This window comes from Columba livia, chromosome 1 (genome assembly GCF_036013475.1).
Source record: "Columba livia isolate bColLiv1 breed racing homer chromosome 1, bColLiv1.pat.W.v2, whole genome shotgun sequence".
NCBI lineage: Eukaryota > Metazoa > Chordata > Aves > Columbiformes > Columbidae > Columba > Columba livia.
The window spans coordinates 61,826,714-61,851,825 of NC_088602.1; the positions used below are offsets into that span (position 1 = coordinate 61,826,714).

A 25,112-nucleotide genomic window follows, 5' to 3' on the forward strand; every position below is an offset into this window, starting at 1 on the left:
ACAGTGTTAAGTAAGATAATACGCCTTCAGAAATGTTGTTCTCCTTCATAAAAAGTTACTTAAAATTTTGTCTAGTTAGATCTACATTATGACCATGGATGCTAGTTTGGACTGGTTGAAAGGTACCTTTGAGGTTTATTACTTTGTTCATCCCGATATTGTTTTGAAGAAACTCACTGGGGAGGAACTGTTTTTCTGTAATTGCCCTCTAGAATGAGATTAGAGAAAGCTATTAAAATTTCTCACAGGTGTTTATAATTTTTTTTAATGTTTGTTATTTATATTCACTAATTCATACAATTATTTCCTGTTCTGCTGATTTTATTATTGTGAGAATACTCTAGGTGAACTTCTTCCCAAATCTCTCAAATCTTCAAAGTTTACTACTGTTTTACCTCCATTCAAATAAGTCTACTGATTTTTCAGTTTTGTAGATAAAATAGACTACAGTATTCACAGTTGTCTAAATGTGGCATTTCAAGGTACTTGATTACACGTTGGCAAAGTTGGATCTAGTGATCCAAATATTAGTAATAAAATATCTTAAGATGATTTTTAATAACTCCTGACTCATTCTGCAAGAGGACTTTACATCTATGGGGATTTAAGAATGTCTGTGAACTCTTGTGAAACACTGCTTTACTTTTCTGATGAAAACCAAGCTAATTAGGCATAAAAGATTTAGAACATCTTAATGTTGTCTTGCCTGCCTGCTGGTAAGTAGAAGGCATGATGTTTTATTATCTAGTTAGCAAAGAGTTTCTGTTTTATATGGCCTGAAGGCTCAAGATCAGAGCATCCTGACACGTAGAAAGTCAAGGAAGGGAGCCAGAAGACCTGCGTGGTTAAACAGGGAACTGCTGGGTAAGCTATAGTGGAAAAGGAGAATTTATAGATCATGGAAGGAGAGGCTGGCCACTTGGGAAGAATGTAAGGTTGTTGTCAGCGGGTGTAGGGAGGCAACTAAGAAAGCTAAGGCCTCCTTAGAATTAAACCTGGTGAGAGGGGTCAAGGACAACAGAAAGAGCTTTTTCAAATACGTGGCAGATAAAACTAACACCAGAGGCAATGTAGGCCCACCGATGAACGAGGTGCGTGCCCTGGTGACAGAAGATACAAAGAAGGCAGAGTTACTAAAGCCTTCTTTGTGTCTGTCTACTCTGCCGGAATGTGTCCTGAGGAGCCCCGTAACCCTGAGGCCCCAGAGGAAGTCAGGACAATGGAGGAGTCTACCTTAGTTGATGAGGACTGAGTTAGGGAGCAGTTAGGCGATCTGGACATCCATAAATCCATGAGTCTGGATGGGATGCACCCTGCGGGTGCTGAGGAAGCTGGCTGGGGTCATTGCTGGACCACTCATCTTTCATCTTTGCCAAGTCTTGGGAAACGGGAGAGGTGCCTGAGGACTGGAGGAAAGCAAATGCCACTCCAGTCTTCAAAAAAGGCAAGAAAGAGGGCCGGGGTAACTATAGTCCGGTCAGCCTCACCTCCATCCCTGGGAAACTGATGGAATGACTTATCCTTGATGCCATCTCAAGGCATATCAAGGATAAGAGGGTTATTAGGGGCAGTCAGCATGACCTCACCAAGGGGAAGTTGTGCTTGACCAACCTCATTGGCTTTTATGAGGACACAATGAGGTGGATAGATGATAGCAGAACAGTGGTTGTGGTCTACCTTAACTTCAGTAAAGCATTTGACACAGTCTCCTACAGCATCCTTACAGCTAAACTGAGGGATTGCAGTCTGGATGATCGAGTAGTGAGATGGACTGTGAACTGGCTGAAGGAGAGAAGCCAGAGAGTCATGGTCAATGGGGCGGAGTCTAGTTGGAGGCCTGTATCTAGTGGAGTACCTCAAGGGTCACTACTGGAGCCTGTATTTTTCAATCATCAACGATTTGGATGAGGGAATAGAGTGTACTATCAGCAAGTTTGCTGATGGCACCAAGCTGTCAGGAGTGGCTGACATGCCAGAAGGCTGTGCTGCCATCCAGCGAGACCTGGACAGGCTGCAGAGTTGGGTGGGGAAAAATTTAATGAAATATAACAAGGGAAAATGTAGAGTCTTACATCTGGATAGTAACAACCCCAGGTTCCAGTATAAGTTGGGGAATGACCTATTAGAGAGCAGTGTAGGGGAAAGGGACCTGGGGGTCCTGGTGGACAGCAGGATGACCATGAGCCAGCACTGTGCCCTTGTGGCCAGGAAGGCCAATGGCATCCTGGGGTGTATTAGAAGGGGAGTGGTTAGTAGGTTGAGGGAGGTTCTCCTTCCCCTCTACTCTGCCTTTATGAGACCACACCTGGAATATTGTGTCCAGTTCTGGGCCGCTCAGTTCAAGAAGGACAGAGAACTGCTTGAGAGAGTCCAGCACAGGGCAACAAGGATGATTAAGGGAGTGGAACATCTCCCTTATGAGGAAAGGCTGAGGGAGCTGGGTCTCTTTAGCTTAGAGGAGACTGAGGGGTGACCTTATTAGTGTTTATAAATATATAAAGGGTGAGTGCCACGAGGATGGAGCCAGGCTCTTCTCGGTGGCAAACAGTGATAGGACAAGGGGTAATGGGATCAAGCTGGAACACAAGAGGTTCCACTTAAATCTGAGAAAAAACTTCTTCTCAGTAAGCTAACAGAATTCTGGGACAGGCTGCCCAGGGAGGTGGTGGAGTCTCCTACTCTGGAGACATTCAAAACCCATCTGGACACCTTCCTGTGTAACCTCATCTAGGTGTTCCTGCTCCAGCAGGGGGATTGGACTAGGCGATCTTCCGAGCTCCCTTCCAATCCCTAACATTCTGTGATTCTGTGAAGATGGGACTAATGCCAGTGTGCCTGGCTGTTACAGACAAGCAAATGGATATACGTTCAATTATACCCTCTGTCTATAACACCAGGTCAGCCACAGGAGATTCTGTTTCAAACAGAGCATATAGAATATCTATAAACAGGTATTTTCTGAAAGCTTGTGTATTCTGACTGTATAATCCTATCCCCATCAAAATTTTAATGTTGTCAGAGAGTAGCAGTAGCAACACTTAATTGGACAAAGTGAAAAGTCTGACGATTCTCATTTATAGCCTTCTTAATACACATTATCTAATTTATAGAATGGGATGTTCTGAAATAGAAATCTTCCCAGCTTAAGAAAAAAAATCAGAGCATAAATGGTTTATTTATCTATTATTTAAACCAGTAGAGGGGTGCTGGGAATGCAAGAAGAATAGAAAGAGAGTTCTTGTTCAAAACATAAACCTGCAGCATAATGAGAATTGTCTCTATATCTGGAGGTAGGAAAATCTTTAAAACAGACAATCAGTACAAAGCATCTAATAAAATATGGTGCAAAATATCTTATTTTGAGATCTGCTTTGATCTGGATCATTTCCAGTATTTCATTAAACAAGACAGTGCCATTTTTTAAGGCATAGAACAAATTTTGCTTTAAAGAGGTGGGGAAGAGTATGTGCCACTGATGAGAGGGCTATAGATCTTGAGTCTATGAGCAAAAATATTTCTCCCTTCCTGCCATACCTGTGAAGTCACTCAAATAAATGTTTCTCAGATATGGAACCAGTTTTTCTTTCCGCTGTGTCCAACCACTGTCTCTACCTGTACCATTTTCACCTGGTGGTGAAAAGGTGGTGTTAAAAGAAAAATTACAGTTTTTGCACAAGATGACTGAGAGATGTGGCAACAACACCAAATCTCAGCAAAAATCTCATAATCTTAAAAAAAAAAAAAAAAAAAAAAAAAAAACAAACTTAGAAAAATCTGTCTCAAAAGTCTCAGAAACTAGTTTGTTTTGGTAATTGTTTGAGGTGATGATCATATCCAACTAGGAGTATTCAGCCTGTTCCCTTCAAGAACCGTATTTATGATAACGGGTGTAATCTGTCCCCCTGGGACAACGGAGAGAGTCTTAAGTAGGATTCTGAGAGTCCTCATTTGAAGGCTGAGTGATATACTTTATCTGACCCTAGAAATATTTCCTCATTAATCAGTATCACTTCTAGTTTTTCCAAATCAGACATAAGCCGACTGGCTTCCTTCCTGGTTACCAGTAGAAGTTGGAGGAAGAACAAGAAACGCTGTATCTGGGATAAATGAAAAGGCACATTAGATCATCCTACCTCAGCAGATTCACTTCACTGCTTTACATAGGCAGATTATGAACAATTACAATGGGAATGAACCTGATGGATTTCAGAGCTGAAAATCATCTGGGATGAAAAAAAGAGTGGTCAAATAGTATCCTGTAGGTTTGCCTGAAGCATTGGGTCAGAACTATTGTAAATAGAATTCTTTTCACCTTGCCAGGAATGGCAAATGGGTCAAGAGCATGTCTTGATGAATGGCAAGATGTCTGCCAAGACAGTAGATCATCAGACAAGATGTCTGGTGTATGTGTATTGTTTTTAGGAGTTGCCAAGAATTTTTGTGTAGTTTCTTTATAATGCAATTGTTAAGTGTACAAGATCAAAAGGCATTTCTAATCTATAGGGACATCTTCACAGAGATGTCATTCTGAGGAAAAAGGCAAAACTGGAGACTTAAAATGTTATCAGTCAAAATGCTGCAAATCATAAAAATCAGATGAGTTACAGTTAATATCCATGCCTGTTTTTTCACTATTCACAAGTATGTACTGGTCCAAGATATAAAAATATTCTTCAAATATTGGCAAATTGCTATTTTTCTAATGTCTATGCTAGGAAATATCGTTAGACTTGAAATCCAATTCTCAGTCCCAACTAAAATGATAGCTGTTTTATTTATACATACTAAATACTGAATAAATGAAACATAGTGAGGAAAAATGTCAGTGATGTTTATTAACCGTAAAAGAATAAAGTAAAATAAGGGGATTTTTCAGAACAAAAATTGCTCTTTTCTGCTATTTGTTCTTTTAGACACTGGTGACATGCCATTTCATTTGTAAACATGGGCTCATTCATGCTTTATATTGCCTTGGGAATCTCTGCTATGCTTAATCTAAGGAAAGGATTTTTGCTGGAATTAATATGATTAACAGCTAGTCAAGAAAAACATGTATGGACTCTCTGAGAAGACAAGTGGTATAAAACAGAGAAAGACAAGGAAGGAGGGAGGGAGGGAGGGAGGGAAGGACGGAAGGAAGGACGGAAGGAAGGACGGAAGGACGGAAGGACGGAAGGAAGGAAGGAAGGAAGGAAGGAGGGAGGGAGGGAGGGAAGGAAGGAAGGAAGGAAGGAAGGAAGGAGGGAGGGAGGGAGGGAGGGAAGGAAGGAAGGAAGGAAGGAGGGAGGGAGGGAGGGAGGGAAGGAAGGAAGGAGGGAGGGAGGGAAGGAAGGAAGGAAGGAGGGAGGGAGGGAGGGAGGGAAGGAAGGAAGGAGGGAGGGAGGGAAGGAAGGAAGGAGGGAGGGAGGGAGGGAGGGAAGGAAGAAGGAGGGAGGGAGGGAGGGAGGGAGGGAGGGAGGGAAGGAAGGAAGGAGGGAGGGAAGGGAGGGAAGGAAGAAGGAAGGAGGGAGGGGAGGGAGGGAAGGAAGGAGGAGGAGGGAGGGAGGGAGGGGGAGGGAAGGAAGGAAGGAAGGAGGGAGGGAGGGAGGGAGGGAGGGAGGGAGGGAAGGAAGGAAGGAGGGAGGAAGGAGGGAAGGAAGAGAGGGAAGGAGGGAGGGAGGGAGGGAAGGAAGGAAGGAAGGGAGGGAGGGAGGGAGAGAGGGAAGGAAGGAAGGAGGGAGGAGGGAGGGAGGAGGGAGGCAAGGAAGGAAGGAAGGAAGGCAGGAAGGAAGGGAAGAGGCAGGAAGGCAGGAAGAAGGAAGGAAGGAAGGAAGGCAGGAAGGAAGGAAGGCAGGAAGGAAGGAAGGAAGGCAGGAAGGAAGGCAGGAAGGAAGGCAGGAAGGCAGGAAGGAAGGCAGAGGAAGGAAGGCAGGAAGGAAGGCAGGAAGGAAGGAAGGAAGCAGGAAGGAAGGCAGGAAGGAAGGCAGGAAGGCAGGAAGGAAGGCAGGAAGGAAGGAAGGCAGAGAAGGAAGGCAGGAAGGAAGGAAGGCAGGAGGCAGGAAGGAAGGAAGGAAGGCAGGAAGGAAGGCAGGAAGGAAGGCAGGAAGGAAGGAAGGCAGGAAGGAAGGAAGGAAGGCAGGAAGGAAGGCAGGAAGGAAGGAAGGAAGGAAGGCAGGAAGGAAGGCAGGAAGGCAGGAAGGAAGGCAGGAAGGAAGGCAGGAAGGAAGGAAGGAAGGCAGGAAGGCAGGAAGGAAGGCAGGAAGGAAGGCAGGAAGGAAGGAAGGCAGGAAGGAAGGAAGGAAGGCAGGAAGGAAGGCAGGAAGGAAGGCAGGAAGGAAGGAATGCAGGAAGGAAGGAAGGAAGGCAGGAAGGAAGGCAGGAAGGAAGGAAGGAAGGCAGGAAGGAAGGAAGGAAGGAAGGCAGGAAGGAAGGCAGGAAGGAAGGAAGGCAGGAAGGAAGGAAGGCAGGAAGGAAGGAAGGCAGGAAGGAAGGAAGGAAGGAAGGCAGGAAGGAAGGAAGAAGGAAGGCAGGAAGGAAGGCAGGAAGGAAGGAAGGCAGGAAGGCAGGAAGGCAGGAAGGCGGGAAGGCAGGAAGGCGGGAAGGAAGGCAGGAAGGCAGGAAGGAAGGCAGGAAGGCAGGAAGGCAGGAAGGAAGGCAGGAAGGAAGGAAGGAAGGAAGGCAGGAAGGAAGGAAGGAAGGAAGGCAGGAAGGAAGGAAGGCAGGAAGGAAGGAAGGAAGGCAGGAAGGCAGGAAGGAAGGAAGGAAGGAAGGCAGAGGAAGGAAGGAAGGAAGGCAGGAAGGAAGGAAGGCAGGAAGGAAGGCAGGAAGGCAGGAAGGAAGGCAGGAAGGCAGGAAGGAAGGAAGGAAGGAAGGCAGGAAGGAAGGAAGGAAGGCAGGAAGGAAGGAAGGCAGGAAGGAAGGAAGGAAGGCAGGAAGGAAGGAAGGAAGGCAGGAAGGAAGGAAGGCAGGAAGGAAGGAAGGAAGGCAGGCAGGAAGGAAGGAAGGCAGGAAGGAAGGCAGGAAGGCAGGAAGGCAGGAAGGAAGGCAGGAAGGCAGGAAGGAAGGAAGGAAGGCAGGAAGGCAGGAAGGAAGGAAGGAAGGCAGGAAGGAAGGAAGGCAGGAAGGAAGGCAGGAAGGAAGGAAGGCAGGAAGGAAGGAAGGAAGGAAGGCAGGAAGGAAGGAAGGAAGGCAGGAAGGAAGGCAGGAAGGAAGGCAGGAAGGAAGGAAGGAAGGCAGGCAGGAAGGAAGGAAGGAAGGAAGGAAGGCAGGAAGGCAGGAAGGCAGGAAGAAAGGCAGGAAGGAAGGAAGGAAGGAAGGCAGGAAGGCAGGAAGGAAGGCAGGAAGGCAGGAAGGCAGGAAGGAAGGAAGGCAGGCAGGCAGGAAGGAAGGAAGGAAGGAAGGAAGGAAGGAAGGAAGGCAGGAAGGAAGGAAGGAAGGCAGGAAGGAAGGAAGGCAGGCAGGAAGGAAGGAAGGCAGGAAGGAAGGAAGGAAGGCAGGCAGGAAGGAAGGAAGGAAGGAAGGAAGGAAGGCAGGAAGGAAGGAAGGCAGGAAGGAAGGAAGGCAGGAAGGAAGGCAGGAAGGAAGGAAGGCAGGAAGGAAGGCAGGAAGGAAGGAAGGAAGGCAGGAAGGAAGGAAGGCAGGAAGGAAGGAAGGCAGGAAGGAAGGCAGGAAGGAAGGAAGGAAGGAAGGCAGGAAGGAAGGCAGGAAGGAAGGCAGGAAGGAAGGAAGGAAGGCAGGAAGGAAGGAAGGCAGGAAGGAAGGCAGGAAGGAAGGAAGGCAGGAAGGAAGGAAGGAAGGCAGGAAGGAAGGAAGGCAGGAAGGAAGGAAGGCAGGAAGGAAGGAAGGCAGGAAGGAAGGAAGGAAGGCAGGAAGGAAGGAAGGAAGGAAGGCAGGAAGGCAGGAAGGAAGGAAGGCAGGAAGGAAGGAAGGCAGGAAGGAAGGAAGGAAGGCAGGAAGGAAGGAAGGAAGGAAGGAAGGCAGGAAGGAAGGCAGGAAGGAAGGCAGGAAGGCAGGAAGGAAGGAAGGCAGGAAGGCAGGAAGGAAGGCAGGAAGGAAGGAAGGCAGGAAGGAAGGAAGGAAGGCAGGAAGGAAGGAAGGCAGGAAGGCAGGAAGGAAGGAAGGAAGGCAGGAAGGCAGGAAGGAAGGAAGGCAGGCAGGAAGGAAGGAAGGAAGGAAGGAAGGCAGGAAGGAAGGCAGGAAGGAAGGAAGGAAGGCAGGAAGGAAGGAAGGCAGGAAGGAAGGCAGGAAGGAAGGAAGGCAGGAAGGAAGGCAGGAAGGAAGGAAGGCAGGAAGGAAGGAAGGCAGGAAGGAAGGAAGGAAGGCAGGCAGGAAGGAAGGCAGGAAGGAAGGAAGGCAGGAAGGAAGGAAGGCAGGAAGGAAGGCAGGAAGGAAGGAAGGCAGGAAGGAAGGAAGGAAGGCAGGAAGGAAGGAAGGGAGGAAGGAAGGAAGGAAGGCAGGAAGGAAGGAAGGAAGGCAGGAAGGAAGGAAGGCAGGAAGGAAGGCAGGAAGGAAGGAAGTCAGGAAGGAAGGAAGGAAGGCAGGAAGGAAGGAAGGAAGGAAGGAAGGCAGGAAGGAAGGAAGGCAGGAAGGCAGGAAGGAAGGAAGGCAGGAAGGAAGGAAGGAAGGAAGGCAGGAAGGAAGGAAGGAAGGAAGGCAGGAAGGAAGGAAGGAAGGAAGGCAGGGAGGAAGGAAGGCAGGAAGGAAGGAAGGCAGGAAGGAAGGAAGGCAGGAAGGAAGGAAGGCAGGAAGGAAGGCAGGAAGGAAGGAAGGCAGGAAGGAAGGCAGGAAGGAAGGCAGGAAGGAAGGCAGGAAGGAAGGAAGGAAGGAAGGAAGGAAGGAAGGAAGGAAAATTTGTAGCCACATATAAAAACAATACTTTTAATGCTGATGTTCTGCTTTGTGTTGGTATTTAATTTTCAAAATCTGGACCATAATTTAATACAGAAAATTACTATAACGGTTGGTGAGATTTTACAAATAAATGCCACAATGTAGTAATTAATAAGTGTCACTTTTGTAGAGGATACAGAGCCTTGTTCTGTTATACTTGCCCTATAGGCAAGATATTAATTATGTAAAACCTCCATCTCTTTTCATGTAGTGTCTGCATCTTCTAATAATACAGAGCCAAGATTATCAGGTGGAGTTCACAAAGAAAACCTCAGGATGACATGTTTTCCTGTCAACAAATGCATCTCCAGAAAATCAAGATATTTCTTGGAAATATAACAGTTTTGATAAGGAATGTTATTTGAGGTAGTCAATAGGCTGACTGCTAAAGCTTTCACCTGGAGTTTTAGAAAGTAGGGCCAGATTCCTCTTTTACCTGATTTGTAATAATTCATTAAGTTAGTTCATTTAGGTCTCTTCCTTATGCAAATGTTTATGTATTCCTTGAGAAAATTAAGAGAGACTAGTTTGACAAAATAACAGTCATGGCACTCAACTGGGATGTAAGCAATACAGCCTCTAATCTATTCATTGAATCAGACAGAGAAGGGATAAGCTATTCTATCCATGCTAAGTAGCTGTTAATAAAGGTGAAATATGTAATATTCCAGCTGTTGTGCAATATTAAATAGCAGTTCAAGTTTTGCCTCTTTATAAGGAAAGTTATAGATAGATGACAATATAATCAAATAAGAATGAAAACTTATCAAGTATTCTGAAATTCCAAATTACTTTTTTTCCAAAACTTATTTAAATAACTTGGTAGTTCTGGCTTTTCAATATTAGTCTGAGGTAGTTTGTTTTCAAAATGTCTAATTCTTCTTTCTAGAAATGGACTGGTTTTGTGGAAAACACATTGTGACAAGGAATGTACACCCATAACAAGTCAGGAACACTTGAGAATGAGGCTTGCATTTTAAAATACAATTTGAATTGCACTCATTGCTAGACATGAAGGTGATGATATATCCTTATGCTTCTTGTAGAAATTCCCTTGGAGGCTAATCGACCTCACGATAACCTCTCCTGCTGAACAAAGTCATTCTAGACTAGATTTATTACTCAACTTTCTATGTCTGACATCTATGCATATCTTGTGACCATCAGTAATTGGTATGGTAACTGGTATGGCTTAGAAATGCAGACTTCTTGGATTTGATTTCTGAAGGAAGCTCTGCTTGTCCCAGAGGGTTGGTTTTCCTAGCTTGATTTTAGCACTCATTTTTAAAATTATTTTACTTTTTTGCTTTGTTATATGGGAATTTATTTTCAGGGCTAGATCCTCAGCTAATTTAATGGTAGTGTTTACAATTACTGTAATAGAACGATAGTAAAGTACTTCAACAGTGGATCACCTTTTTCTCCTTTACGTCTATATCCAAGTATAGACAGATTTAGATATAGAAGAAACATGGAACATGGAAGGAAAATGTGGAAGAAAAAGTAGATTTCAGAAACATCAGTCTGCAATATTATTTCTATGCATATAACCACATACATTTACAAATTATATTAGCAAAAAGAAAAGAAAACTCATCTGCTTTAGAAAGTGTCCATCTCCTTTCTCAGGAAGCTGAGTGATTTTTCTTTGCTGATTTTTCCTGTTCCAGAAGTCCATTGGCTATAGTGCAAAGCCTTTCGTCCTGCTGGCAGATCATTGCACTCTGGAGAAAGTCCCACTGCATTCACACAGGCAAACTGTAACCAAGTTTTTACTGTAACCCTCTTTTTATGTTCTCTGTCTGATAGTACAGTGACAAAAATAAAGAACCCCAGCCTCAGTGAGCCCAGCACTTTCATATACAGTTCTGAAATACTTCCAAAGCAGGCAACAGGATATCCCAAAACATTCATTTTGCTCCCCATAGCAAACTTAGTTTCTTCGTCAGACAAAGTTTACCACGACTTAGTCCCAAGTACAGAATAACATCATCCCTGTCCTTTTCCCATGTCTCCCCTCCGAATCACAGGTGACTGCCCTGCCCTAATCCTTCCACTGGGCCAAAATAAAAGCCCTTCCTTGAATACAAGCAGTGGCACATGACAAATTAGATGCCGTGCCAACAAGTGTTCTTTTATATACACAGAGAAGAAATGTCCGTCTTCTTCATGCCCAAAACCTGACCATTCTTTCCCCTAAGATATGTAACCTCTTGTACAGCCTGAGCTTGCAGCCTCTACTTGATGCTGCCACAGAGAGGACTTTGGCTTAGCAGGTTTCCCTTGAAGTACGTTTAGTAGGAGCAGTTCTTGCTGTCAAAGAAGTGTAAGCTGGAAGGGGTAACTGAGTGCAACCAGGTGATTTTGAAACTTCCTCTAAACAGCTATCCCTCATCTGAGTGAACAGGTACCTACACCTTTAAAAACTGGACTTCAAATAAGCTAAGATGTTCTCCTTCTCTTTCAAATTTAGTTTTCAAAGTGGCTGCTGAAACAATCTTGAGCCATGCTATTTTATTTATGTTCAATGTAATAGGTTGATGAGTAGAACTTCTATTCTTTCGTATACATGGTCTGCATGTGTGTTTCATACTGTGTTTGACATACAGCCTGCTTTTGTTGTAGAACAGAAATACTTTTGTCAGGAACAACAGATATATGATTCACTTGCTTGAATTCTTAGTATCTGTAATATCTTTTTTCCCTAGTGACCAGGTATTTGAAATTGGAGTACTGGATATTTTTGGATTTGAAGAATTTCAGAAGAATACTTTTGAACAGGTAGGTGGCTATGTTTTGCTGAATTTACTCTAATTGCTAATGTTAACTCTTCCATTAATGTTTTGAGTTTTAGCAAAAATGAGTGTTTTGATCAGCATATAAACATACATGGAGGCAAAAATTTACTCTTAAAATATTTTTTCCTATTTTGGCTGGAGGGATGTGAATTAAAACCTGGGTCTTGTAAAGTTATTCGTAATTTCAAAAGAATCTAGTAAACATCTACCACAATGATTTGTAAGGGGGATAGCATCAGCACTGAAAGACAGCCTGAGGAAAATGTTTAGTGTTGTCTGTTTTCACGCTTGTGGAAATGATACTTCAACTAGGACAATGAATAAGAGGACAATATACTGAATTGGAAGAAAGATCAAAAGGTCTTCAGATGCCTTGGAGAAAAAATAGAGTGAAAATGTTACATTATGTGAAGTGCCATTACAAGCAGATTCACCTTTGTGTGACTTTACATCATGTGACATTTTAAAAAATTGAATTACATCCATGGAAAATAAATTAAAATTTAGCTCACCGAATGCTTAAAAATACATTTATGTATCAAATATATTTTTTAAATTATGGAACTGTTTGCCCACCTTCAATATTATGCTCTGAATACCAAAGCTCTTGTGAGTTACGTATTTTAGAATGCCTTAGCAACTCTACACAACACACTGAAAGAGATGTTTAAGTTATTGTTCAGTTGTTCATTCATTCTGTAATGCAGTAGAAAAAAATCAAAGCATAGAAAAGAATAGACATGGTGTTAGCAACAACAAAGGTCCCATTATTGTTTAAAATCAGAATTTTCCCCTTCATCCCAGTCAGTCCATTGTTTTATACCTCAATTTTCTCCTTTGAGTGAAAAAGAAGTCACAGAGCCATATTAGTTTAGTTTGTGTAGCATCACTACCCAATTTCCAAGTGTTTGAAAGCACAAACAGCATGGGCTTACCTCTACCTTTGAAAGAGAACATAAGAATGAAATAAAACATATTCCAGTTTTGCTGTTACAGTTCCTTGAGTGTTTCCTGGATTAAGCACTCTTGATGTGTGCTAATATTCCCAGTCATTTACCCAGTGTGAATGTCTGCTTTGGGGGAAGATGTCAAATAATAATAATAATAATAATAATAATAATAATAATAATAATAATAATAATAATAATAATAATAATAATAATAATAATAATAATAATAAACATTTTAACAGACTGAATCTATGCAAAAAAAATAAAAAAAACCACAAACAAACAACCCCAAACATAAAACCTGTTGATAAATAAGAATAAAGTGTTCTATTGATTTTATATTCATCTCAAAAGAGAGGGGTGCATCTTGGGACTTATAGGTTATTTTCCCTTGATTCTGTTTTCTGTTGGTTTTTTTTTCATTAAACTCATGTAAGTTCTACAAGTGACATAACGAAATACCATGAATTCCAATTTCTGGGGTAAGTAATTTTCTGCTTAGTGACTGCAGAAGATGTTTGAAGATAAAATACAAGACAAAGAAAAAATAAGTAATTATGTTATGATTTCTGCATAGCAAGTGTGATAATTTTGAAGTCAACTTTGCATTTTTATTTTATTTTTTCTAAATAAATATATTTCAAGAGACACTATCCCTCCACCTTGACTGAAAGCATTTTGTTGAGTAATATTGAGTAATACTCTGAGTCATTACCTCAGAAACTACCAAACTCCATTCCTGAAAAGACAAAATACGGGTTAGGGGATTACAGATTTCATTTTTATATGAACGGTTTAATGTGATTAACGTGTCTGATTCCTGAAGTGAATACGTTGCTTCATCAATGAAGAAAAAGTTTGTTACTTCCACATGCACAATGTCATCATGCAGCCATACCCAAAAGAGCCTGCACGCAAAAGCTCAAGCTGTCTCGCAGCTCAGTGTTCTGCCTGGGCTCATTAGCCCTGGTGATAAACAGGCTTGTTAGCCCAGATAGGGCCCTCATGCAAAACACTGCACCATGGCTGCAAACATTCCCAGTTTCAAGGCCTGAGACTGCAGAACCTTAACATTAAGTGTTACAGCCAAATAGTGGAGGAGCCATAAAAATTACTTTTTCATCACATTTAGATTAATATATTAGACAATGATGTTATAGAAGGAGAAAATGAACCTTTTGTTTCAAATTACTGTAAGATAAGGCATTATTTGTGATGTACGTTTGCCCACTTTCTTGGAAAAAAAAATTAGAACTGTTTTCAAGAAAGATTAAAACCTCTTGATTGCCCAAGTCTGGGGGCATTCCAAGCAGCTGTGTGAATCTCTCTGAGGCTTCAAATCAGGTCAGTTGATAGTTTAATATCATAATTAAGAGAACAATATGATACTAAATCACATGTCATTTTAATAGACTGCATTTGAAGATGATTCGGAAAGAAAGAGCTGGATAAACCAGTTGGAATAACTGGTTCACTCCATTGAGTATATTGGAATGACAAGACATTAGAGTATTGAAATGTTAAAGACAAACAAAGAATTGATCTGGGAACAGTTCATGAACAATGAAAAGGACAATAGATGTCAGCTAGAAAACTAAGGTTAGTTATGTTTACACCAAGAATCTGGTAACTCTGCAGGCAAAACGATATGACTGGCAGTTAGTAAGAAGAAAATGTTTATAGATGGTCACAAAGAAGGCAATGTCAGAAGTTAAAAACTGTATTATGTGTTGAGTTTTCCTTATTCTTAATGAGCATTGGTAAGCCTTTCTTTTATAGAGCATGTGTGATACATTATATTTATAATAGCAAAAATTGGACATGTAATTCTAAAATACCAGTAAATAAGTCTATGGATTAAGCAATAGCGAGTGGAGTTGTGATTTTTGGTATGAAACTTAAAAGCTGAAAGACAGGGGACAGTGGTTTTGGAAGTCACAGTCTGAGGGAGTCATTGCTGAATAAAGACTGAAAGCTTCTGAAATACCAGGACTCAGTGAGTTACTGCTCATCAGCTGACCTGGTAAATGACTACAGCACACTTTTAGCTCATGTCAATTACAATTTACAGTCACTTCCTAGCAGTGATCATTAGCTTGGGAACAGTATTTTCCTAGAGCATCTGCATACCTGCTGTGCCAGAGCAGCTTTGTATACAGCCATGCTGGAACGTGGGCAGAAGAAAGCACAGATTTGTCTGGGCTGTTCTGTGCAGAAATGGCCTTCATTTTGTGTTCGTTTCAGGGAAATATGAGTGCTCTAGCAAAAATAGAAATGGCAGTTTTGAGTGCTAGTTTTCAATGTTTTCTTAGGTACCTCTGTTTGAAAGGCACTATATTTGTTTACGGTTTAATCTGCGCTTCTTTTAAAGTAGAAAATGTCTACTTCTGGTAAAGTTGAAGACTAGGTCAGTTCATATTCATAGTTCCTTCACACCACAACTCCAAATAATGCAGTCAAGAAATGCTGCTGTCTTCTTTATGTCTTTATGGGTAGTATCTTCTTTGACCAGAAGGGCCTGCAACACAAACGGAAAGAACTCACAGCAAATGAACATAACAGGCAATAGGCAGGAGGGAAGGCTGATAAAGTTGCCTGTATAATTTTCCCCTAGTTGTTTCTAAGAAAACTGTATTGTAGCAGAAGAACCAGACCTTAGAGTTGCAAGAGTAGCTTTTCTTCCTCCTGCAGAAAGTCAGGTCTTTCTACAGAAATGGAGGTCTGTAGTTGTGCAAACATCATAAAGTGCAATAATGCAGATAAATAAAATGCACTCCAGTAGTCTTTTCTCTCTGACATCTGATTTAAGTGATAAACTGAAAAAATATATAGCTGTTGCTAGATAACATGTTTAGCTCTTGCATAACATTTTGCCCTGAAGACCTTTTAAGTTTTGCAGAAGAAAGTATATATATATATATATACATATATATATATATATATCCTCCTCTTTATAGGAAATATAAGTGATTTATTGGAATTAGCACCACAGATTACAGAAGCAGTCAAGTGTCTCTTCACCCCCATTCAACTCTATACCCAATAAAGTATGTGTGTCATTATCCATGGGATGCAGTGGAGCGCTGTGAGAGTGATGTCTTCTGTGGCAGCTCTGTGCAGCACCTCTTTCACAATGGGAGCCAGCTGGCTCTGAGAGCACAGAACACTCTAGAGTCACTATGGCGAGCCAGAAAAGCTCATACAACCCAGCTATGTTCACAGGAATTTTCACCTACATTTATGCTTAGCTACGGTAGGTTTTCACTCCTCAGCATGTTTTCTTCAGTTAATGCTGCTGAGACTTCATTTAATTTTGTCATGTGACCTTTCCTAGCCAAAACAGCCATTACAGAATTTTTTTTATAAAATTACATTGCCTCAGCCATGAGTCCATTTCTAGCTATCCAAATGTAAGCTCATGTTGTCTGTTTTGTGGATGCATGGATATGAATAGATAAAAGTTATATGACAACTTTCCTCAGTCATTGCAGCTTCAGTGATAGCAGACAGGGAGGTCACACACACCAGTGTCTGCATTCAGGCAGTCCGAAGGGGCATTCCAATATTTTATTTTATTTTATTTTATTTTATTTTATTTTATTTTATTTTATTTTATGCAAAAGAAATCAGCCTTCTTTGGTTTTGCCTGTCCAGAGCATAGATCAGGTGTGTCAAATTCATTTTCACCGGGTGCCACATCACCCTGGCAGTTGCTTTCGAAGGGCCGAATGTAATTTTAGGAGTATACGTTCAGCCCTTTGAAGGGAACCTCAAGGCCGATGTGGCCCCAGGTGAAAATGAGTTTGACATCCCTGGCATAGGTGAATGGTCCTGCTCGCTTCTGTCATTGCCTGTGGAACAGTTGGCTCCTGATGCACCATGGGCTCTGATACTACATAGGTACTTGAATGCAGAACCTTCCACTGCAGCTCCCAGTGCTGGGGCACTCCTTATCCCTCGTAGGATGAGAGACAGTGCTTTACTATCTTAATTCAGCCTTTAACAGGGGAAAATAACGTATTCTAAAGTTAGAGTTTTCCTAGTATTCATACACAGGAAGGTTTTAACATCCTTGTTGTGGAGCAGCGAGAACCAGCTGATCTTCGGCATCAGGGAGCCGGGCACCAGGAGGACCCCAGGGCCAGCCATGCCCTCCCTGATGAACACCATCCCACAGGGCTTGAGTACGATGGGCAGAGACAGGGCCTGAAACGGCGCCCATCAGCAGCTCTGACATGGCAAGCAGCAAGCTGGGATCCTGTCAGGAGAAGCTGGAGATGGAACCTGGCACTGTTATGTTGTCACCTGGGAGCAGGCCCATGAGGGGGGATCCCTGGCAAAGCTGAGTGGGGCTGGAAGATCCTGCTCCCTCCCTGAGGGGCCTGGTGATGCTGTGTTTTAATTTGTTCCTTGATGAGGTTCCTGTGGATCTTACATGCTGTATGGCTTTTGTCATGGTGTATCCCTGTTCCGTCTCAGTCTCTTTGGTCTTCTCTCCAGTTTTAAAATTGGCTTATCATGTACCTGACATGAAAGTGTTTATTTTTTTCTTTATTCTTTTATGGTAGACACTTTTTGACCAAAACTAAAATAATTTATCAAAATTTGAGGTTCCCAGCTAGATTCAGTTTGTGATTGATAGCTAAAATGCTGCACAAGGACATTTTTTAACTGATATCTTACTTTTCCACAGCATCACTCTTTCTTAATCCTACAGTACTTACATGCTTCTGAGAAATAAGTGATTATCAGCCTTAGGTTTAATAATATTTTCTGAGTACAACCTCAGCAAATAGAAGATGATTTTGCCTTCCACTATCTTAGAATTACATTTTTGAGAAATGCCAGAGCACATCCTTGCAAATCAAACTTGGCATAGTAGCTTCATCATCTTGGCCCGTATCATGTGGCTTGATAGATGTGTTGATACGACAGCTCTACTCCATGCTCTGAATACCCATCCCTTGAGAGAGCTAATTCTTCTGCATGACCAAAGGATGTAAATGAGCTTTCCAAAGGGTGTTTCCATGCATCATTCCCTCACTGATTGACAGTCACCAAATTTTCTTTTCACAAATTCCCTTTTTTTGCCTATGCATTTTCAGATAGTTATTTCTAGAAAGTGAAGAGCAGAAAAATTCCAGAAGTCCTAGGTGCTTTTTTTGTCTTCAGAGTACAGTACAATTTTGGTATTCTACCTAAATTTGATTTTACAGTACACTTGATAATACTAACTCGTCAAATGTAGTGACAGAGGAGAAACCAAGCTAACCCTGTCTAATGTGATGAATACTTATTGCTTTTATGAAAGTCCACTATATTCTTTTCCTAATTCTACAATTTGGATGATTCTGCAAGTTCAATAAGTACTTTTTAATGAAGACTTGGGCAAAAAGATGATATGTATGTTTTCACTGAGACGTGATAGTGAGTTTAGGATTAGAAAGGAAGATAGAGGATTTCTTACAGAAGAGACATACAATGGAGCCTTTGAGAGGCATGCAAAACCCAGTTTAACAATGTTTAGTGACAAAAAGTACCATACATAATGTTGAGTGATGCTGTAAGGTAAAGCAAATATACAATGCTTAAACGTATTCCCACAAGATTTATTTTAGGTTAAAATTTCATTGTATTTTATTGCTGCTATATTTCTATCTAATTTTTATGAGTGCAATTAAATGCATGTTTTAAAAACATAGTTTTCTGAATTTTTCATATCTTTGGACAGAAAATATGTCATTGTTTTGTACAATACCTCAGATGACATGGAGCAAAAGAAGTTGGGTTAGCAAAGCTAGTTTAGTTCATTTTCATCTGATTCCTACGTTTCAGCTCTTCTAATTGTTATGTCAACCTGTGCCGAGCTTTTAATTTGAAACAGTCATTTTATTAACTTTTCCCAGCAGGTTGTATAAAACATAGAAATGGAGAAAGATATGATCAGAATGTCTTGCTTTTCAGCAGTCCCTGGCTGGTCTCCTGGTTCTCGTTCCACAGAGCTGTTACTCACAGCCACTGCTAGAGAAAGCAGCTTTGGAGCAGCTTGCACTTTGTATTAAGATAAGCGCTTCAGCTTGCTTTCTGCTCTGCTTTGCAGAACCTTACTGTCATTGTGGCAAGTCTGCCACTCTGTCAGTATTTGCTTATATTACTAAGTTTGTAATAAGAATTTGAATTTGAAAAGTGCTCAATAAAGCATATTTTGCCTGCCACAAAGTCAAAACAACTGTCTTTTTCCATAAAATAAGTAGATAGTGTAAGTCAATTGTATACTTTCATTGCTAATAAAATGAGATAACAATCTTAATCTCTAGAAAACCCAGTTTTAAAAAACAGTGGTTTTGTTCAAGGCTGTCTTCTCTCTACTATCGCGCATTGGTAAAGACAGTTAATAGCAGACATTTGGTTATAAAATGAGGTTTTTGTTTTATTTCTTCCTACTGTTATTCACACTGGTCTATTTCGTTGTATAGCACGCACAAGTTGACTCTACCAGCATGAGGTGTTAATGGAAAATTCAGGCAGCTATTACACATTTCTTGGGTTCTTTTTCCTCATCTGATTGTTAAGCCATGCACTTTTAGGATCGATTTAAATATTTCATTTTTTTAATATGATTTGCTGGTAGAATTGCTTTTATACTCTTTATTCATAGAAGATACAGTTTGTGGCCAAAACAAATATGTGGCTACTTTAGTCTGAGAAGAGACTTGCATGCGAGCATTACTTGCATCATTCCTCATATAAAGGGTTCTTCCACCCTTTTAGGATTTTCTGTTTTCTTAATTTCTTAGTGATAGTTAGTCTAGCATTGGAAGAAATTTTAGAATTTTCCACTAAAATTTCCACTTTAATAGAAATAAAGCAGTTAAAACATTTATTCCACAAAGTTATTAAATATTTACTTTTTTGCAGATTGTGTGTCTGAATAAAATATGAAAGGTCTCAAAATAAGCTGGTACAACTCCCACTTGTTTTTAATTGAAACTCAAATTCCTGTTGAACTATTTATTTTTCAAAAGTGGCACTACACCTCTTATAAGGCAATCAAAGGAAATATTTGAGAGGGTTTTATATTATTTATCTCTCCAAGCTTTGAACTTTGCTATTGAAGACCATTTTCTTGCCAATCTTCACTTAGAATATCAATAAAATGGAGAGAAGCATCCAGTAAAATGTCTCTAGTTGTTTATATGACATACTTTTGGACAAAACACAATGAGTTCTTCAGAGACTTCTTTAGGCTTCCGTGACATTATATGTGGAAGCAGAGCTGGAATTTCTTTGTCAACGTTGAAGTAACTACAGAGTCAGGATCCTAACCAAATATGTAGTTGTTTTTTCTAAAGGCACATTGCCTCTGTGCAGTCTTCCTGAATGTAAACTGCAGAAGAATATTAAGTGTATGGATTTATACATAGAGTTATCCCACTTCAATCAATAGAATTAGTGTAAATTTGCACTACATTCGATAGTGCTGGTATTTGATAATTCTTATGTGGAATTCACAATGAAATGTACAGGCAGAAAACTGTTTATTCCCAATTTAATACTAATAGCTCTTAAAATGCAAATTTCCCTGGGGTCTCGCATATCTATGGTCTGCTGAGAGATAAGATATTGTGGATTGACATTTCATCAAATTCAATATCAATCAAGCAGTAAAATCCACATTGATGAATTTTCCAGTAAACTTCTAATACTCATTTTTTCTTCGTTTTACAATAGCTGTGTGTCAACATGACCAACGAGAAGATACACCAGTACATCAATGAAGTGCTTTTCCTACAAGAGCAAGCAGAATGTGTACAAGAAGGAGTTACCATGGAAACGGTGTATTCTCCCACTAACCACACTGCAGCCTTGGATTTTTTCTTTCAGGTAGTTTTCATGTCCATTTTACACCACATATATTTATACACAGACTCTGCATATTAGACTAATACAAACTTTTGCCTGATTTATGAGTCTGTAGAGAAAGTTATGGTTGCAAAGAGACCACAGAGAGAGCTGTCATAACTGCCCCCATAGCTCAAGGGCTATCAGAGATTTGTAAAAGTCCAGGGTTGAACAAGATATCACAGAAACTCCTTGCCCGTACTAATTCACGTGTAGCATCTGTGTGTCATGCCATGTCCTTAATGCAGCTGTAGGACTGACAAGTCTCTGATGTAAGCCTGCCAATTCCTTTCATGCCTGAAGTTGGTTTCTGGAGTATAACTTCTATGAAGGAAGTAGCTCAATCCATTTCCTAAAAGATCATCAACAGTTACCATTTTTGGCAACTGAAATATGATTCTCGATGTTTCTTGCAGAATTATCTGATGCGCATAGCCTGAGGGGCTTAGCAGAATATTTTAACCAACTTTTCCTTTCCTTTTAGGTGATACATGTTTCTGTTTACTAAACCACAAGCTGTGTTAATCTACAAGCAAAAAATGAAATTCTATTTCTCCTGTATAAAATGAGAAAAATCTATTTTTCATTTCAGAAACCATCAGGCTTTTTGTCAATGCTGGATGAAGAAAGCCAGTCTATTTGGTCCGTGGAACACAGTCTGTCAAAACGCATTCAGTCTTACCTGGATACATTGGACACAAATACAGTATATTCCTCCACAAAGGATGGAAATGGTAACCTTGCCCCAAAGGATCAGGGCTCCACCTTCACTGTTATGCATTATGCTGGGAGGGTAAGTTGTCTGAATGATTGGTTACTCACAGTTAATGAAAAAGAGTAAACAGAATAAAATTCTGCATGGCTTCTCCAGCTCCTGGCTATAAATAACAATTCACTTTCTAGTGGTGAATTTTCAGAGGACAACTTAGAATCTCAGTGCAATATCTAGTATATAAAATAGTATACAAAATAATTTGTATTATATTGTGCAGGATTCAGGCTACCTAATTCCGTCTCCTAAATTGTATCTTCATTGTAAGCACTTACTGAAGAAGGGGGTGATTCAGATACCTCAGCATAAATGTTTACTGCCATTTTAGTTGACTCTCACTTTGCTTTCAAATGTTATTCCAGAACAATATAGGTTGCCTGTAGATCCTGTGCCATATACGTAGATACCGTGCATACCAGCATAATATTTTTTTTTTCTTTTTTTTCTTCAAAATCCCAAAACATGGTAAGTGTCTCTAAATATGGCTGTAAAACAGGATTAATGTTTTGCGTTTCCCCTCCTGCAGTGTCCATGGGAAAAGTGTAATCAATTCAGTAAAACAGACCTCTTACCCTTTCCTTTCCAATACTCCCTCGTGTTCATGTTGTCTCCACAACCACTCACAGCCCAACGCAAGCAAAATAGGTAGTTGTCTAAAGGGATAATAATTTTTTTTAGGTAATCTGACAGAATGGCCCCTCTGTGATTATCTAACATGCTCCCACTTCTGTCTGTCCAAAGCATGGTATTCGAAATGAGCTAATGAACGCAGATTGTACAGGCACAATACAATGGGGGCTCTTAGTTACCACTTTTCCAAAATTTCCACTGAAATCGGGTGAGTACATAGACTGAAAGCTACAGGAATCTGTCTTTACATCTGAACAACTTGTTCGGTGTCCTTTCACATTTTCCAAGTCTTATGCAGATGATCCCATGAGCCATCCATCCACTAATGGAGTCCAGTAACAGCTTTGTGCATAGAACATTTAGAAACTGTTTAGGTACTCTGCCTCAGAACCACCACATCAGGATCATATACACTGTGTTGTATATGAACATAACTGTGTTATTAGTTGATGATTTAGGCAATAGGTCACTTTAAACCTGAGATCTTAGTAAAACCTGTTGTCAGGCAGAACCTGTTTTTTTTCAGAATTTAGTGGCAGCACGTGATACTTGTCTAATCAATTTGCAGTCCTCCATGGAAGACACACGTAAAGAGCAGGTGCTTCAGTATAACCAGATGACTGACACCTAGACTCTCTTTACCTAAGCAACAGACAGAAGAGATAATTTCAACAAACAAGAAATTGGGCAGCTATGATAAAGTCTTTTAATTAGAAATCGTATAACCATTCTAAAACAGATGTAATATCTTTGCTGCTGCTAATTGTGAGAGGTAAGTAGAGCATCTTTCTCTCACATGATTTTCTGAGTGGCAAATGCGGTGTGGGGGGGTATGTGGTATGCTGCTAAAAAAAAATCAGTTTAGGTTCAGAAGGGAGTTTTATGTGCTTTCCAGGGTAAGAACACCAGAAAAATAATTCTAATCCATTCTGCTAAAGGTGCTGAATAACACAACATCTGCTATGATGAATGTTTTAGGTGGAACAGATTTAAGTTGTTCAACACCCAGTCAGTCCGCTTACTGGTAGTGGGTGCTGTTATGAGGAATGTTCAAGGCTTGTCTCCAAGTCACCAAAAAAAGACTTGCTGGCTCTGTCATATCTCAAGGTAACATTATATGCCCTGAGCTCTCCAGGACGGATGAGAGGTTGGAATGTGCACACTTCGGCTTCTTTAACCAGATAAGGATCCTTTACAGCAATATAAAAGGGGAAAGGGCTATTTTGTGGCTCCTCATTTGGAAATGAAGCCGATGGAAGTGATGAGTAGTGTTCTGATGCAGGCAAATTTGTTCTTGCCCGATGACAGAAATGTGATCATTATGGAAAGGATTAAGACTATTTGGGCAGTGCTTAAATTCCTAACCTAAATACTCTGAATAACTCCCTGGAGGCTCTTCTTTCATCATAAGGCCTTCTATCCAAACGCAAATTATTTGCCAAAGTTAAGTGGTTTGAGTACCTCCACTATTGGGACTTTTCAGTAGGAATGTGAGAATGAAGTGGTTAGATAACAGCACCACAAAGATTTTGTGAAAATTATTAGCACTTAAAATGATAAAGTTAAAGCTAACCATGGACTGCAGATGTATAAATTAGTTTATAAATCTGTTCTATATTTGTTAGGCAAATATTTTTTTCATGGAGTTCTACTGTGGTTATACAAATTTATCACAATAGCTTTAAAAGGTTCCACATATCAAAAAACTGACGTGACAGCAGCAGCAAGGCAGCTGCATTAAAATCACAACCAGAACAATACAAAAATTTCTTCCAAATGAAAAAAATATGTGTCTCATTGTCTGAAGAAACACTCAGTAGGAACATTTGTTAAGAACAAAGTTTCAGGTGCCCATTTCTGAAAGTTAATCTGTGAGTAGTAAGGAGTACACTTTTCATTAATGTGTGTTTTATCCTTGCATGGTTGTTTAGTTTTTTATTTTTTTGGTAACACAGACCCTTGATTTGATCTTTTCCTATTAATAGTAATGACATTTAATCTAAAAGTAGTAACAAATAGACAGCTCTCCAAGAAATGCAAATTCATACATTCTTTTGAAGTCAATGGAGATCTGTTGATTTACATTGGCCAAGGAAATATTCCAGACAGCCAGGTTGTTCTTTGCATCCTTATGGCAGTAAAATGCTCGTCCCTGCCAAAACAGAAAAGTTCCTGTACAAGTGCTTAACTCTCCTCTCCCATTAGTTGTGACTGAGCAAAATCCTTAAAGACACCTGCATTTTTGATATCTCATGGAATTGTTATCTCACTATCAGAGATATAAATTTCCAGTGATTCATGATAGGTATTTACATTTACTGTACTAAAAATTATATACATTGAGTTTACTCTCCAACTAGGATGTCTTAATACATGAATAAGTTAAGTAATAAAATCTGGGATTTTAAAACTGCTGATGCTGTTCTTTATATTGTGCTAGTACTTACTACATTTAGTAGCTTTATATAGAAGTCATTTGTGATTTACACTTTATGGAAATTGTCAAAGGATCAGGCTTTTAAATATACCAGGTTTTATTGGCACTCAAAAATAAGAATTTCATATATAAAGTAACAGTATAGTTTGGCAGATTTTGAGACCTGCTTTTACAGTCTGATATCAATTACATGAGTCTAAAGTAAGTGAAGTATAAAGCAATCTTTCTCTGTGTCATTACCTTCAGAGATTCCCGAATTTAAAATAAGGAGGCTTGATTTTACTGTCACTTACCGCATTTTTTCCCTGATTGTAACTCCTTTAACTTGGTAAATCTTCTCCTTATTTACATGAGTATAACTGGAGGGTAGAAAAAGCATTATCAGGAAAATGTGACAGGTAATTGAACATGAAATTTTTTACTTCTAGGCTTAATCTTTTATATTCCAGTGATGTGTCTGTGCTGGGCTTTGTGGAGGAAGTCACACTGAATGCTGGTCTGTGCCAAACAGAAGGCAAAGGCAGACAACAGGCAGACAACCTGATTTCTCTAGGTTACAAAAAGTAGTAAGTGCAATGTAGGTCACAGCCAATGTGAAACAGCTGCTACTCCAAGTCATCTAGAACAAAAACACCCTAATATTCTATGTTGGCCCTGGTATGAATCTCATATGGACCCTTGTAATTTGGGCTCCTTTTCATCAGTAGTTTATGTGTGTAGCTCAAAGCCCAGGAAGAATTGGGTTCATATCTTTA

General features: G+C 40.5%; 1 protein-coding gene across 3 annotated transcripts in view; it reads left to right on the plus strand.

Annotated features, from left to right (window-relative positions):
- The window catches only part of MYO16 (myosin XVI), a 385,805-nt gene that overhangs the window by 261,929 nt on the left and 98,764 nt on the right, over positions 1-25,112 (plus strand). For all 3 annotated transcript variants that reach the window (XM_065058425.1, XM_021296623.2, XM_005509047.4), the window contains exons 21-23: positions 11,577-11,649; positions 20,348-20,500; positions 21,111-21,311. In XM_065058425.1, the coding sequence (XP_064914497.1) occupies positions 11,577-11,649; positions 20,348-20,500; positions 21,111-21,311 (427 nt within the window). The remainder of the gene's footprint in view (positions 1-11,576; positions 11,650-20,347; positions 20,501-21,110; positions 21,312-25,112) is intronic.